The sequence below is a fragment of the Phalaenopsis equestris genome, unplaced genomic scaffold (assembly GCF_001263595.1).
Source record: "Phalaenopsis equestris unplaced genomic scaffold, ASM126359v1 Scaffold000114, whole genome shotgun sequence".
Classification (NCBI taxonomy): Eukaryota; Viridiplantae; Streptophyta; class Magnoliopsida; order Asparagales; family Orchidaceae; genus Phalaenopsis; species Phalaenopsis equestris.
This window is the reverse complement of record NW_018164556.1, coordinates 984,208-1,000,817: the sequence shown is the minus strand read 5'-3', so window position 1 is coordinate 1,000,817 and position 16,610 is coordinate 984,208. Positions and strand designations below refer to the sequence as shown.

The window sequence follows — 16,610 nt, the reverse complement described above, 5'->3', positions numbered from 1 at the left end:
CCTGCTGAAGTCCATTGGATCCTCTTTTTATCCTCTCATTTTTTTATTTTTCGAAGTCAAGCCTGATGCTTTACATGCTATAAAATCACAACCTAGCACTTCTCACTGCAATAATGTTTTGTATAATTGCTCCTTTGCACTTAAATCTGTGTGTGTGGGGTAATTATTAATTCAGCAATTCTGTTATTTTCTATTGGAGTTGTATAGTGACATTTCTAATTGTTCTAGAGATCCCAAGTTACATCGCTTTTTGGAGCTGAAAAACTATGGGCTAAAGGGTTCACTGGTGCTAAAGTGAAAATGGCAATTTTTGACACTGGTATTCGTGCAAATCATCCCCATTTTCGGAATATCAAGGTAAAGTATTTTTATTGAAAATTGATTTATTATTTTCACTTTTGAGCCATTTCTTTATTTATCTTTGTAATGCATCTTTCAAAATAGATTTGATTCCCAACCATACATCAACTGATAATCAAAAACCTCAACCCCTATTTAGCTGAAGATTTATTGTTTCCATATTATGATTCTTTTGTTCTGTTTTTTTATTTAACTCTTTTTGTAATAGAGCCTTTAGTTTTATAACTTCAGCTCTGAATAATCCGGGTTGCAGTTTTCAGTGATACTGTGGTTCTGTGCAGGAGAGGACAAACTGGACAAATGAGGATACCTTAAATGACAACCTTGGGCATGGTACCTTTGTTGCTGGAGTTATTGCTGGTGAAGATGAAGAATGCCTAGGATTTGCTCCTGATGCTGAAATTTATGCATTTCGTGTGTTTACAGATGCTCAGGTAATGCTTGCTTTACCTTGTGTTTGTTCATGTATGCATTAGCTTAAGCGAAATGGTTTTAATTATGAATGCTATGTATATTGTATCAATCTTATTTCATGTCAACTTTGTGGCAAAGATATGGCTGTCTTTCGGGTATCAGGATGTTGTTTAAGTGAAATATTTGTTTTCAAGTGCTGGTGATGAAAATCTTTTTGTTTGCTCTTGTTGGAAGTATGATATCAAGCATGATAGGATCTTGGAATATAGGTACTCTTACTTATAAATTAATGAAATTAGTTGATATTACGATTCATAGAAAGATAAATATCTTATGTGTTCAAAAAATTAAATGGGTCGTAGAAAAGACTAAAGGATTCATGTAGCCGACCCCACGTAGTGGGATTAAGGCTTTGTTGTTGTTGTTGTTGTTGTAGAAAAGACTAAAGAGATTGATAATTTTGGGTTTTAAATTTTGGTATTTAGATAAGAATACATTTAGTTCTAGTAAATTAAGATCATTTTTAATACAATAAGCCCAAGTCTTCCTAGGTCTACCTCTGCCTTTCTTAACACAAGTCGAATTTAAAACATCTACTCTCCTAATCGGATCATCTAATGGTCGACGTTTAATATGACCAAACCATCTAAGACGACTTTCTCTAATTTTGTCTGTCACAGGAGCTACACCAACCCTATCACGAATATATTCATTCCGCATTTTGTCTCTAAGTGTAAAGCCACTCATCCACCTAATCATTCTCATCTCGGCAACACTTAACTTATTATTATGCTTCTCTTTTAAAGGCCAACATTCAGCGCCATAGAGCATTGCAGGTCTCACCACCGTCTTATAAAATTTTCCTTTCAGTCTTAGCGGTACTTTTCTATCACACAAAAGGCCCGAAGCATTCCTCCACTTCAACCAACCAACTTGAATTCTACTATTAACATCCCCATCTATATCACCATCGCTTTGGACAACAGACCCAAGATATCTAAATCGATCACACTTTTTAATAATTTGATCACCCAAAACCACACTTCTGTCACTAGAGCTATTACTATTAAAATTACATTCCATAAGAGTTTGAAAGATAATGTTGTAAAAATTAATAGAGTTTGAGATAGAATTATAACCCATAAGATCATTGTTGATAATAAGAATTTTAATATTATAAGTGTTTATGCTCCTCAAGTAGGTTTAGATATATGTTCGAAAGATAAATTCTGGAATGACTAAGAAGACTTAATATAAATGATACCTCTCAAAGAAAAAATTTTATTGGAGGAGATTTAAATGGACATATTGGTAGAGTGGTAGAATATTTTAGAAATATTCATGGTGGCTACGGTTTTGCAGTGATTAATGAAGAAGGTAGAACTATATTAGATTCTGCTTTGACGTATGATTTTGTTATTGATGATACTTTATTCAAGAAAAAAACTAAGCATATTATTACTTATAAGAATGGATCTAATAAAACACAAATAAAACACAAATTAATTATTTTTACTTGATTATTTTTTTATGAAAAGAAGAGATTATCGAGAATATAAAGATTATAAGATCATTCCAAATGAGGATTTAAGTACTCAACATCAATTATTAGTTCTAGATTTTAATATTAAAAGTTGTAAAATAAAGAACACTAGAAATCATCGTTATAGAATTTGATGGGGTAACCTAAAAGACACAAATAAAATTATTTTTTAAGAGTAAAATTCAAAATTTTAAAATTTGGAATATTCATGAAAAAGTAAATTCTATGTGGGATAAAGTAACAAACATTATTAAAAAAATGGCAAAAGTTGAACTTGGAGAATCAAAAGAAAAAATTTTTATAAATAAAAATAGTTGGCGGTAGAATAGTAATGTGCAAGAAAAGATAAAATATAAGAAGTTATGTTATAAAAATTTGTTTAAATGTAAAAGCCTAGAGAATTGAGAAAATATCAAACTACCCTTAGGGAGTCTAAAAGACCAATCTGTGATGTTAAAAATTCTGTTTTTAATGATTTTTATAATAGATTAGATGCTAAAGAGGGTGAAAAAATATGTATAAACTAGCCAAACAAAGAGAAAAGAAAACTAATGATTTAACTCAAGCAATGTGTGTTAAAAGTGAAAATAAAAAAGTGCTTTTATTAGAAAAAGATATTTAAAACGGGTGGTTTAATTATTTTGATAAACTTTTTGATGAAATTTCGGAAAATATAATTGACCTTAGTGATCTTAATATCGTTAATAATAATAAAATGTTTCATTTTTACCATCGCATTAATAAAAAAGAAGCTGAGGATGCTTTAAAGAAAACCAAGGGTGGAAAGCTTGTAGGATTTGATGATATCCCAATTGAAGTATGGAAATATTTAGGAGATTTGAGAGTTTTTTGGTTACTAAACTCTTTAATATTATTTTAAAAACTAAAAAGATGTCTGAGTAGCGGAGGAAGAGTATTCTGGTCTCCATTCTTAAGAATAAAGGGGATGCAGAAGAGTGTTCAAATTACAGAAAAATTAAGTTGATGTGTCGTACTTTAAAATTATGGGAGAGGGTAATTGAGAATAGGTTAAGACGTATTACAAAGATTTCTTATAATCAATTTGGATGTATGTTAACAGGTCTACTATGGAAGCTATACATTTATTGAGAGGTTGGATGGAGAAGTTCAGAGATAATAAGGGGGATCTACATATGTTTTTTATTGATTTAGAAAAAGCTTACGATAAGGTTCCAAGAGATGTCCTTTAGAGAGTTCTTGAGAAGAAAAGTGTTGATATGACTTATATTTAAGTCATTAAAGACATGTATACAAGAGATGTTACTTGTGTTCAAAGAGAAGGAGGATTGACCAAATATTTACCTATTTTGTTGTTTACATTAGGGATCGACTTTAAGCCCATATTTTTTTGCTTTAGTTATGGATGGTCTTACTGGGCGCTTATAGGAGGATGTACTTGGTGTATGTTTTTTGCTGATGATATCCTTCTTGTGGGTAAGACGAGAGAAAAAGCTCAATAAAAACTTGAATTATAGAGGCCTACCTTGGAGTCAACAATGGAGTCAAAGGCCTTCGTTCAAGTAGAACTAAAATTGAGTATATGGAATGTAATTTTATTAGAAGTAGCTCTGTTGGCAAAAATGTAACTATGGGTGTTCAAATTATTAAAAGGTGTGAACGTTTTAGATCTCAGGTCCATTGTTCAAATTGATGGTGATATTGATGGGGATGTTATTCTTAGAATCCAAGTTGGTTGGTTGAGGTGGAGGAATGCTTCAGGCCTATTGTGTGGCAGAAAAGTACCACTTAAACTGAAAGGAAAATTTTATAAAATGGTGGTGAGACCTGCAATGATCTATGGTGTGCAAAATGTTGGCCTTTAAAAGAGAAGCATAAAACTAAGTTAAGTGTTGCTGAGATAAAAATGATTAGGTGGATGAGCAGCTTTACACTTATAGACAAAATGCGAGATGAATATATCTGTGATAGGGTTGGTGTTGCTTCTGTGACGCAAAAAATTAGAGAGAGTCATCTTAGATGGTTTGGTCACATTAAATGTAGACCATCTAATGATCTGATTAGAAGAGTAGATGTTTAGATTCGACTTATGTTAAGAAAAGCAGAGGTGGACCTAGGAAGACTTGAGCATATTGTATAGAAAATGATCTTATCTTAATTTGTTAGAATTAAATGAAAATATGACATTAAATAGGATGCAATGGAGAAGAATGATTCATGTAGCCAATCCTACTTAGTGGGATAAAGGTTTTGTTGTTGCTGTTGTGTTGTTGTATTGGTTATTTTATTTATGTTGAGTACATGTCAGTGATGATGGCAGATAAGGGATGGTTTGGCCAAGAAATGTTATGTTATTTTTCCTAGCTTTTAGGTTAGTTCATTTGGTTGGCATGATTTCACTTTGATTTAGTTTAGGGCAATTTCAACAAAAGACATGTAGGAAATATTTCTTCATGCTACTAGGCATAATTGGAGATTAATGCTTATTTTAGCATCAATATTTTTGTTTACTCATCTGAATCATGACAACTAACATTAATTTATGTGTTATTATTTATTTCATTTTTTTAAAGTTTGTTATTTTATTTTCAAACTGCTCGTAGGGAGTCTAAGAGAACAATCTATAACGCTAAAATTCTGCTTTTAGTGATCTTTATAATAAATTAGATACTAAGGAGGGTGAAAAATATATGTATAAACTAGTCAAACAAAGAGAACAGAAAAGTAAAGATTTAATTCAAGTAAAGTGTATTAAAGATGAAAATCAAAAAGTAATTTAAAAAAAAAAGATATTCAAATTAGGTGGGTGAGTTATTTTGATAAACTTATGAAGTTTCTGAAAATATGATTGACCTCGGTGTCTTAATATCGTTAATAATGATAAAATATTCCATTTTTATTGTCGCTATAATGAAAAGAAGTTGAGGAGGTTTAAAAGAAAACCAAGGGTGGAAAATCTCCCAATAGAAGTGTGAAATATTTAATAAAGTTAAGAATTTATCGACTTACTAAACTTTTTTAATATTATTTTAAAACTAAAAAATGTCTGAGTGGAGGAAGTTTTTTAATATTATTTTAAAACTAAAAAATGTCTGAGGAGTGGAGGGAGTAGTGGAGGTAGAGTATTTTGGTCCCCATTTTAAGAATAAAGGGGATGCACAAGAGTGTTCAAATTATAGAGGGATTAAGTTGATGTGTCGTAATTTAAAATTATGGGAGAGGGTATTTGAACATAGGTTAAGACGTATTACAAAGATTTCTCATAATTAATTTGGATTTATGCCGAGCAGGTCTACTGGAACCTATACATTTATTGCGAGGTTTGATGGAGAAGTTCAGAGATAATAAGAAGGATCTACATATGATATTTATTGATTTAGAAAAAGCTTATGATAAGGTTCCAAGAGATATCCTTTGGAGAGTTATTGAGAAGAAAGGTGTTAATATGACTTATATTCAAGTCATTAAAGAAATGTATACAATAACTATTACCAATAGCTATTACCTGTGTTCGAACAGAAGGAGAATTGACCAAATATTTTTCTATTTTTGTTGGTTTAAATCGGGGATTGGCTTTAAGCACATATCTTTTTTGCTTTAGTTATGGATGGTCCTACTGGACACTTACAGGGGGATGTGCCTTGGTGTATGTTTTTTGCTGATGATATCCTTCTCGTGGATAAGAAGAGAGAAAAAGCTCAGGAAAAACTTGAATTATGGAGGCCTACCTTGGAGTCTAAAAGCCTTCGTTTGAGTAGAACTAAAACTGAATACATGGAATGTAATTTTAGTAGTTGTAGCTCTAGTGGAAAAAATGTAACTATGGGTTGTTCAAAGTGATGATGATATTGATGGGGATGTTATTAGTAGAATTCAAGTTGGTTGGTTGAAGTGGAGGAATGTTTCAGGCCTATTGTGTGATAGAAAAGTACCGCTTAGATTGAAAGGAAAACTTTATAAGATGGTGGTGAGAACTGCAATGCTCTATGGCGCTGAATGTTGGCCTTTAAAAGAGAAGCATAAAACTAAGTTAAGTAGATGAGAATGATGAGAATGATTAGGTGGATGAGTGGATTTACATTTAGAGACAAAATGCGATATGTATATATCCATGATAGGGTTGGTGTAGTTTCAGTGACGAACAAAATTAGATAGAATCGTCTTAGATGGCTTGGTCACATTAAACGTTGACCAACTGATGATCTGATTAGAAGAGTTCATGTTTTAGATTCAACTTATGTTAAGAAAGGCAGAGGTAGATCTAGGAAGACTTGGGCATATTGTATAAAAAATGATCTTACTTTATTAGAATTAAATGAAAATATGACACTAAATAGGACGCAATGGAGAAAAGGATTCATGTAGTCGACCCCACTTAGTGGGATAAAGGTTTTGTTGTTGTTTATGTTGTTGTTGTTATTTTATTTGTATTTGATTTCATGCCGATGTTGATGGTTGAGAATTGTTGTATTGGCTAAGAAAGGTTATCTATTTGCTTTCTTTAGTTTAGTTCATATTTTTGGCATGATTTTATTGTTTATTTAGTCTATGTTAATTCCGACAAAGAGTGCAACACGATTATGACATTATATCTTCATGCTGCTTGGCATAATGAGAGATTGATGGTTGTTTTGGAGGGATTTTGTTGCCTCTTGTTGGGTTTGAGGTGTTGGGAACTTAAATCATTTTTAAATTAAACTAAATTTAAATTTGGATGGATTGTGTGCCAGTTCTATCCGTAATTTGAGGTTAGTAGTCTATATATAGTTGTTTGAGACATGCAATTCTGATTTTTTAGCTTGAAAAGGCAATATCTTTCTAGAATCAATGTTTTGAATGCAGGTGTATGTGTGATCCTTTTGAGAGTGAGATGCATGTGAGACTACATAATTATAGAAGTCATCTTCTCATACCGGCATGATGCTTGCTTTTTCCTACTTTGCTGTTTCATTCTTTGTTCTTTGTTATCTACATAATTTATTATTGGCTAGTTTAATAATCCTGCTTGATTTTGATCAAGAAATTGCTCACTCTATAAATCATCTAAAGACTTGGTGAAATCAACAAAGATTTAATGATCTTGCTTGATTTTGATCAAGAAATTGCTCACTCTCTAAATCATCTAAAAACTCAGTGAAATAAACAAAGATTTCTGGTAAAATAGCCACTAATTTTATTTGTTTCAATTTGATGCTGAGATTTTCAATGATTTCATTATCAAAAGTTGAGAGAGGGAAGGAGGGAGCGGAGCAAGGGCGGGTGATTTTCTTGTGCTAGTTGCTTTAATTAACATCCATATAATTTAACTTGACATTCTTATGTGACACTATTGTTTCTTTCTGAAAGCCACATGTGATACATCTCAATTATGAAAGTTGTTTTTCTGATAGAATTAAAGTTGTTGCATGCTACTTTTCAAATGTACTTTGCGTGCGGATTTCTGATGCACCTTTTTTTTCCTGTAAAATTTGAAATTTTGTTTATAGACTGAAAAAATTTTCAAATATTTCCTCATTGAATGTTCAATGATACATCTCATATTAAATTGAGCTTGTTTGTTTTTAAATTTTCTATATGCTGCCATGATTACAAGAATTTTTTATTCAGTTCCATTGTAGGTATCTTACACATCATGGTTTCTAGATGCATTTAATTACGCTATTGCAACCAACATGGATGTGCTCAATTTGAGTATTGGTGGACCAGATTACTTGGATCTTCCCTTTGTGGAGAAGGTGATTTTTTAGATTTAACCGTGTTTTCATTTTTTTAATTTTTTGGTTTTTGCTAATTTAATATTTCTTTATCTCGTGTTTTGAACACCTTTTAGATTCCTTCAATTCAACTGATGAGAAGATATTGAGTTTGAGTGTACTCCCAAAATCTTCATGTTCATTGTCCCATTCCTTTCCAGAGCTTGCTCATTATCTCTTTTACAGTTCATAGCTCAGGGCTTAGAAAGTGGTGCAGATATTTGTGAAATTAAATTTATTAGTTTACATGTAATGTTTGTATGCTAGTTCTACATCATCTTTTTCTTTTCTAATTAACTGTTGGTATTATTGATGGATCAATTATTATAATAAATCATTAAAACACGAGTTAACTGTTGCATGGTGACAGCAGATTCGTGCCATTGTTTTATGCATTTTGAGAAATCATGAAGTTGCAATTCCTAGAAAACGATTTGAGGATACTATTTTAGAAAAGAGAAATCATGAAGTTGCAAGTCATAGAAGGCGATTTGAGGATGTTATTATAGAAAAGAGAAATCATGAAGTTACAAGTCATAGAAGGCGATTTGAGGATGTTATTATTGAAAATAATTATCCCAGCATGGAGAAGATAGGGCAACCCTTCTTGATTGTAATATTTAGAAATTTTAGTTCGATGTAGGAGCTACTCGCAAAATTTATCTATTTAGCAGAGACTCCAGCTGGAGGCAGTACCGCTTGCCTTTAAAAAAGTTGACATATTTACAAATCACAGAAATTCTGCTCCATTAGCAGAACAAGATCAACTATTTTCCAAGGATAAATTATTCAAGACATATGCGATGCAGTCTTTGTTTCAAATTCCCAATGCCATGATAACTTAGTCAGTTGAACTCCTGCTAGAATAACTAGCCTTTGCTTATTATATTAACTAGCTCTCCCTACTAAGTTTAGTTGGAGTTATAATATTGCAACAAACCAAATATCTTTAGAAGTCATTATGGCTGGCTTAGGCATTTATGCTTCCAATTTTTCTCAACAAAAGAGATTCCATATGGTAATTTTTATTGCTGTCATCAGGCCATAAACCATCGGCTATGGAATTTTAAACCCTTTGATTGGCATTCTCAGAACTATGTGTAGAGTGCAACTCAAGTAGTTTTTAGTTTCCCTACCTATATGTCTTTCGATTTTTAGCTGTAAACTTGGAATGCAAATCATTTGTATTTATGTTGTTTTAGTTTCTTTGTTTCTTTGTTTTATGTTTCTTGGTTCATCTTAGTTTAAACATGCCTATGATGTTGGTTTCTACGAGAATAGGATGTGTTTTTTTAGTGTTTTGATTCACTCATTAGGTTTGGTTTATTATTTCAAGCCATTTTGATTCAATTATAAATTTTCTTTTTCACCTTTTTCCAATTCATTAATTCAGCAAAATATCTAATTCTCTATTTTTTCACTTCATTTATTTGGAAATTCATTGTTGTCGGATTGTTTATTGATTGCTTTCATATTGTGGGTTTTCCCTTGTGACAATTTATTGTAGATATTTCTATTTCTTCCTTGTTTGATAATTTGTGTATTTGATGCTGTAACTTTACTTAGCCTTTGTGCCTGTCCTTTTGTGGTTGTTTTCTTTTGGCTCCGTAGATGCATTGGATTATTCTGTTCCTTCCTTTCTGAGCGTTACATTGTAGTTAAGATACGGGTGTAAGTGAGCCAAGGCTGCTTGTCTCGTTAGCAAGCTTGCAAAGTTCAGTTTATCAAGCCACAAGTTTGAGCTTGAGCTCGAACTCAAACTCATTTATTAAATGAGTAATTCAACTGCAAATTACTTTTTCTTCCTAGAAACATAAGATCTCTCTAATACAATTTTAGTACTCAAGGTTGGCGTAAGGGCATATTTATATTTATGTATCTTCAGCTAATCTGCTTTAAATATGGATTTGTTCCAACAATCTTGCCTCTGGTTCTTTAATCGGATAATGGCTTTAATCTTATTAACTATTAATTGATTTTGCTTTACGAGTTGATAAAGTTAAATCCGAGCCACTTGGCCGGCATATATGCAAGTTAAGTCTTTTCATACACCCATTTTTGAGTTATGGTGCATGAATAGCTTTGTAAACCTACCTGTACAGGTGATCGTTTAAATTTGTGCCCTGCTTATTTTTAAATATTTTTAACCAGAACTTTTGAGGTTTCATGTATTAGCTTTTTTTTTTTTTTTTTTTTTTTTTTTTTTAGGTCCAATGCTTATTTTATCCCATTTTTTCATTGAAATGATCTTGGGAATTATCATCATGTCGCCATTTTAGTGATTCCCATGTTTGGTGTTAAGAGACATAATTAGTGCTGAAGATGGTTCATCCTTTTCACTATGGTTTTATCATATATATCTTCTTGTTATACAGATCTAGATTCAGTTGAATTACTTCAAGTTCTGTTTTTTATTTTTCGGACTTCCAATGTCAAGATTCTTATGTTGCATTCTGGACAAATTCTCGTGAATTGATGCTTTCATTGTTATGCCATTGAACTGGCTATCCAGGTGTGGGAGCTCACAGCAAATAACATTATAATGGTTTCCGCAATTGGAAATGATGGCCCTCTATATGGAACGCTTAATAATCCGGCTGACCAGAGTGATGTTATTGGAGTTGGTGGTATTGATTACAGCAATCATATCGCCTCTTTCTCATCACGGGGCATGAGTACATGGGAAATCCCACATGGGTAGATATGCTTCTCATTTACTAGTTGTTATTTTCTCTACTCTTTTGGTACTGAAATTTCTCTTTTCTGTGCAAAAAAATTATGATTATGTGTGCTTAGAGCCATTATTTCCTTTTTAATGGTTGAAACTCACAGTTTCGGACAATCAACCCATTAAAAGGTATCTTGCATTTGTTACAGCTACGTTTATAAAGAACACATTTTCAGCCCCACGTCAATGCGTTCCAAATTTATTAAATTGCACACTGTTATAGCATAAGTATGATGCATATAGAATTTATAAGAGGTTTTTTTGTCTTTAATTCACACTCAAAAGCATAAAGTGCTTACAAAGCTTTCTCTAAAGTTGATCTCTCAGTGCAATGTAATTACATGATTTGGTAATGAAGCTTGTTGCTTTGTTGAGTTTAAGCTTGACAATTTTATTATTCCAAAAGGATTATGCTATTGTCCGTTCAATTAAAATTTATGTCTATGTCCTGTTAAGCTTTTCCTTCATTAATTTGTGACTCGGGAAATCTTTTTATGTCAGCACAGACTCTTCATTTTCTTGGCATGTGAAATAGCTTTGAGTGTTTGGAAAGTGTGTAAATAGCTGCTGCCTTAACCCAAATTAGATTATGGAAACGATGCTGTGCATCAATTTTTATTTTTTATTTTTGAAGGATTAGAATAGTAATTTACAAATCTTCTATGCGATCATGTAAATTTAACAACTATAAATTTTATTATCAGATATGGCCGTATAAAACCTGATATTGTTGCTTATGGCCGGGACATAATGGGTTCTAAAATTACCACTGGCTGCAAGAGCTTATCTGGCACAAGTGTTGCAAGTCCAGTGGTTGCGGGTGCTGTGTGTTTGCTTGTGAGTGTTATTCCTGAAGAAGCCCGTAAAGATCTTCTAAATCCTGCTAGCATGAAGCAAGCTCTAGTAGAGGCTGCTACCAAGCTTTCAGGTCCCAATATATATGAACAAGGTGCAGGAAAACTTGACCTGTAAGTTTTCAATCTCTATCTTTGAACCCCTATGTTCACTAAAATCTATGCAATTTTTAATTTTACACAACTTTATTCTTTCTAGTTGGAGGTCATATGAAATATTAAAAGAGTACAAGCCACGGGCCACCCTCTTCCCCAGTGTACTCGACTATGAAGATTGCCCCTACATTTGGCCTTTTTGCCGTCAGCCCCTTTATGTGGGTGCTATGCCTGTTATCTTCAATGCCACTATTCTTAATGGCATGGATGTGATTGGCTTTGTGGAGTCTCCACCGACATGGCACCCTTTTGATGAAGTCAGCAATCTACTTAGCATTCGTTTCACATATTCGGATGTTATTTGGCCTTGGACTGGGTTTCTGGCACTGCACATGCAAATTAAGGAAGAGGGTTCACAGTTTTCAGGTGTCATTGAGGGCAATGTGACTGTCAAGATATACAGTCCTCCTCATCGTGGTGAGAAAGATCGAAGGATCAGCACATGCTCCCTTTACCTGAAACTTATAGTAGCTCCAACACCTCCAAGATCAAAAAGAGTTCTATGGGACCAGTTTCACAATATAAAGTACCCACCTGGTTATATACCAAGAGATTCTCTAGATGTTCGCAATGATATTCTTGATTGGCATGGTGATCACCTTCACACAAACTTCCACATCATGTTCAACATGCTCAGAGATAATGGATACTTCGTGGAAATACTTGGATCACCCTTCACATGCTTTGATGCTAGCCACTATGGAACATTGTTAATGGTGGATCTTGAAGATGAGTATTTCAGAGAAGAGATTGAGAAACTAAGAGATGATGTTGTTAATGGTGGGCTGGGTCTTGCTGTGTTTTCCGAGTGGTACAATGTGGACTCAATGGTGAAGATGAGGTTTTTTGATGACAATACACGAAGTTGGTGGACTCCGGTTACTGGTGGTGCAAATATACCTGCCCTTAATGAGCTTCTGGCCCCATTTGGGATTGCTTTTGGTGACAAAATCTTAAGTGGAGATTATTTTATCAACGGTGAGCAAAGCAATTATGCATCAGGAACTGACATTGTCAAGTTTCCCGGAGGTGGATATGTTCATAGTTTTGAATTTCAAGACAATTCAGAAACTCGCGGAAAACAGAATTCTGGGATGACAAAGGTTACCTTTTGTTGCCTTTGATGATTTCTATTAAAAAACGGAAGACAAAAGTCTGCCGAATAGAACATATGATCAAATGCTGGAATATTTACTACTATTATACAACTTACTAGTTCTTTAGCTTTACATTTGGATGACCACTAATGAATTGTGCAGACTATATGTTAGGGCCATGAATATTCTGTCATCTTTTCTTGATGTCTCGATTATGTGCAGGAGTCCTCAATCCTTGGGCTTGCAGAGATTGGTGCAGGGCGAGTTGTCGTCTATGGAGATTCAAATTGTCTTGATAGCAGCCACATGGTAGCCAATTGTTTTTGGCTTCTCAGGAAGATAATGGATTTTACCAACAGGAATGTGAAAGATCCTGTCCTTTTCTCTGATTCCTCTAGAATTAGTTTTCCCATGCATGAGGATAACAGCAGGTTACCCTCTCGCAGAACTGATGTGAACTTCTCTACATATTCTAGAGTAGTTGGACGGGAGTTGATGTGCTACCAAGATTCTAGATTTGAGGTTTGGGGAACAAAAGGATATGGTGTTCAGCTGATGGGTAGGAATAGAAAGTTACCAGGTTATCAAACTCTGTTGTTAGATGAAGATCTCAATATTACGAAGAAAGCGACTGGATCGAATAAATTTCGATATAACAAATTAGAAGAAAACTCATCTGGGTCGGTTGTTCAGAAAGGGTTTAGCAAGAGCATAGATTTCTTGGGTTTACTGAACCGTGATGAGGTAACCTTACTTTTTCAAATATTGTAATTCTGAATCTGGAATATCATGCATGCTAATAAGATAACAGAATGTTCAAAACATGACTTACGTGGTGGCAAAATTATTAGGTGTAGAGTACATGCGTAGCTTTGTCAGTTTAAAGTGGGAGTACAATTGTATATACCCCCCTGATTTGATTACGTAGTTGCGTACTCATAGTTTCAATAGTATTCTTGAAAGCAAAATTATTAGGTGTAGAGTACATGCGTAGCTTTATCAGTTTAAAGTGGGAGTATAATTGTATATACCCCCCTGATTTGAATACGTAGTTGTGTACTCATAGTTTCAATAGTATTCTTGAAGTATGAGCACACAACCCTGTACTCCAACTTAGGGGTGTAAACAAGCTGAGCTTGAGTAAACCCAATGCATGATCGTGTGCGGTTCGTTTAGAATTTTTTTGGTTCGAGAAGCACTCATGAATAGCATGTTCATGTTTGACTCAATTCAAATTTGTTTATTTGTTTTAGCTCGTTTGGCTCGAAATAAGCTCAAATGATTTAAAAAATAATGAAAATCAACATTTCTTTTAAATACAATATAAAAAATAAATATATGTTATAATAATATTATTGATTTGATTATTTAATTAATTCAAGCCAACAGGAGCCGAACATGATGGAAAAAAATTTGTTTGTGTTTGGGTCTTTTATAAATCGAGCTCAAAAAATTTTTCGTGCTTTGCTCACCTGCATAACGTACTAATCGATCACGGGCTATTTAACAAACCAAACATGAGATGTTCGTGAATGAGGAGATTTTTTGACAGCCCAGTATTTTATGCTTATCTAGCTACATATTCAGTCCACACCTAATAGTTTCTCCACGTGTTTTGCAACAACACTGCTACTTTATGATTATCGAGCTACATATTCAGCCCACACCAAATAATTTCTCCACGTGTCTTGCAACAACATGCTCTGCACACCGCTGTAGCTCCGTTATTTTTTTGAGGCCTCAAGTGGCATTTCTGTTTCCGATCCACATGTAACAAGGAAAAATAACATTGCCTAAGAATGGTTTTACTAAACCTGGCATGTTTAGTCTACAAACTTGCATCCAAAAAATCTGTTTATTAGGAAATGAACACTTTCTTTCAGATAGATGACCTATAAATAGTTGGCAGAAGGAAGTATCTTTGTTGAAACAATTTATCCCTAATATTTGCAGGAACTGAGCATTAGAGCTTAGGTACTACTTTTAAGATACTGATAATATGAACAAATTTTCATCATTTATAAGACTATTTAGAACTATGACTTTTGCTGTCTATACTATCCCTAAATTACAGTGATTTTTGAATAAATGATGATTATTTCTGTTCATTCATTGCTACCTACAGGTTGATATTCCAATATTGGTTGCAACGCAGTGGATGATTCCAGTTTTTGTTGCCATGACCTGTAAGTAGAAAACTAGAACTGTTAACCTATACATCCACATGTTTCTCTTCAAAACTCCTTTTCTAGCTTGGTCACACTTCACCCATCCATCCAATTCCTCAGGCCTTGTCGCTTACTTGAGCTGGCGAATGCGACAGAAGCGGCGACGTCGAAGAAAAGGTTCTACATCAGGCAGGTCGTTAAATTTATCGTAGTTCTTACTATTATCAAGGACGAAAATTATCTTGCAGCCTCGAATCCTCGAATCACATTTTGAGGCCAGTTTAGCAGAATTAAGGTATTATTTTCTTAACTGCTACTGGTAATGTCAGAGGTTTGAACAAGAGAAGTGAACGCATCTTATACTTGGGTATAAGGTTTTGAACATTTCTGTCAAGATAGAAATGTTTTATAAGTAATTCCTGCTTTTAGGATGTGTTTGTTTGTACTGTTTGTTGTATAATGTTACCAATTAGCAAATAGCATGTCTTTTTTTTTTCCATTAACTGCAATTCTTAGCAATTTTGTAGAGGGAAGAGCTGATTTCTGTTGTCTGCAATTTTTAGTAAGAAAATATAGTGACGAACGTTGGTTTAATGAATTTGTGAATTTATGCACTCTTTGGAGTGAATGTCAAAAGAAATTTGAAATTGTATTTATTATCTGTAATTGTAATTTATTCTTGTGTGTCACAAGTAGGAGTGTAAATGAATTGAGCTGAGCTCGTCATGTCCAACTTGAGTTCGGCTCATTTGTCAACATAAAAGCTTGAGTTGGGCTCAACTAACGAGCATGAGCTCAGCCGACGAGCCGGCTTGCAGGTCCGAATAAAATTATCATAGAAGTTCACCGAAGAAGTTATGTAAGTGATCGATGGCTGGAGAGAATGAGAAGTGTCATGGCAGCTCATTGGAGAAGTTGCCACCGCGATTGGAATTTGGCTAGTCAGAGCTAGCTGAGCCGAGCTGACTAGCTCTATATAGTTTAATAAACAAGCTAGAGCATATAAAAAATAAATATATGTTATAATAATATTATTTATTTGATTATTTAATTAATTCAAGCCAACAAGAGCCGAACATGATGGAACAAAAAGTTGTTTGTGTTTGGGTCGTTCATAAATCGAGCTCAAAAAATTTTTCATGCTTTGCTCACCTGCATAACGTACTAATCGATCACGGGCTATTTAACAAACCAAACATGAGATGTTCGTGAATGAGGAGATTTTTTGACAGCCCAGTATTTTATGCTTATCTAGCTACATATTCAGTCCACACCTAATAGTTTCTCCACGTGTTTTGCAACAACACTGCTACTTTATGATTATCGAGCTACATATTCAGTCCACACCAATTAATTTCTCCACGTGTCTTGCAACAACATGCTCTGCACACCGCTGTAGCTCCGTTATTTTCTTGAGGCCTCAAGTGGCATTTCTGTTTCCGATCCACATGTAACAAGGAAAAATAATATTGCCTAAGAATGGTTTTACTAAACCTGGCATGTTTAGTCTACAAACTTGCATCCAAAAAATCTGTTTATTAGGAAATGAACACTTTCT

General features: G+C 33.8%; 1 protein-coding gene across 1 annotated transcript in view; it reads left to right on the top strand.

Annotated features, from left to right (window-relative positions):
- Window positions 1–15,646, top strand: part of LOC110020972 (subtilisin-like protease SBT6.1) — a 16,336-nt gene extending 690 nt beyond the window's left edge. Inside the window, 9 exon segments of the mRNA XM_020719279.1 lie at window positions 229–357; window positions 642–794; window positions 7,915–8,031; window positions 10,562–10,746; window positions 11,482–11,745; window positions 11,831–12,890; window positions 13,107–13,628; window positions 15,010–15,070; window positions 15,173–15,646. Of these exon segments, the coding sequence (XP_020574938.1) occupies window positions 229–357; window positions 642–794; window positions 7,915–8,031; window positions 10,562–10,746; window positions 11,482–11,745; window positions 11,831–12,890; window positions 13,107–13,628; window positions 15,010–15,070; window positions 15,173–15,264 (2,583 nt within the window). The 3' untranslated portion in view covers window positions 15,265–15,646.
- Window positions 15,647–16,610: the final 964 nt, after the last annotated feature.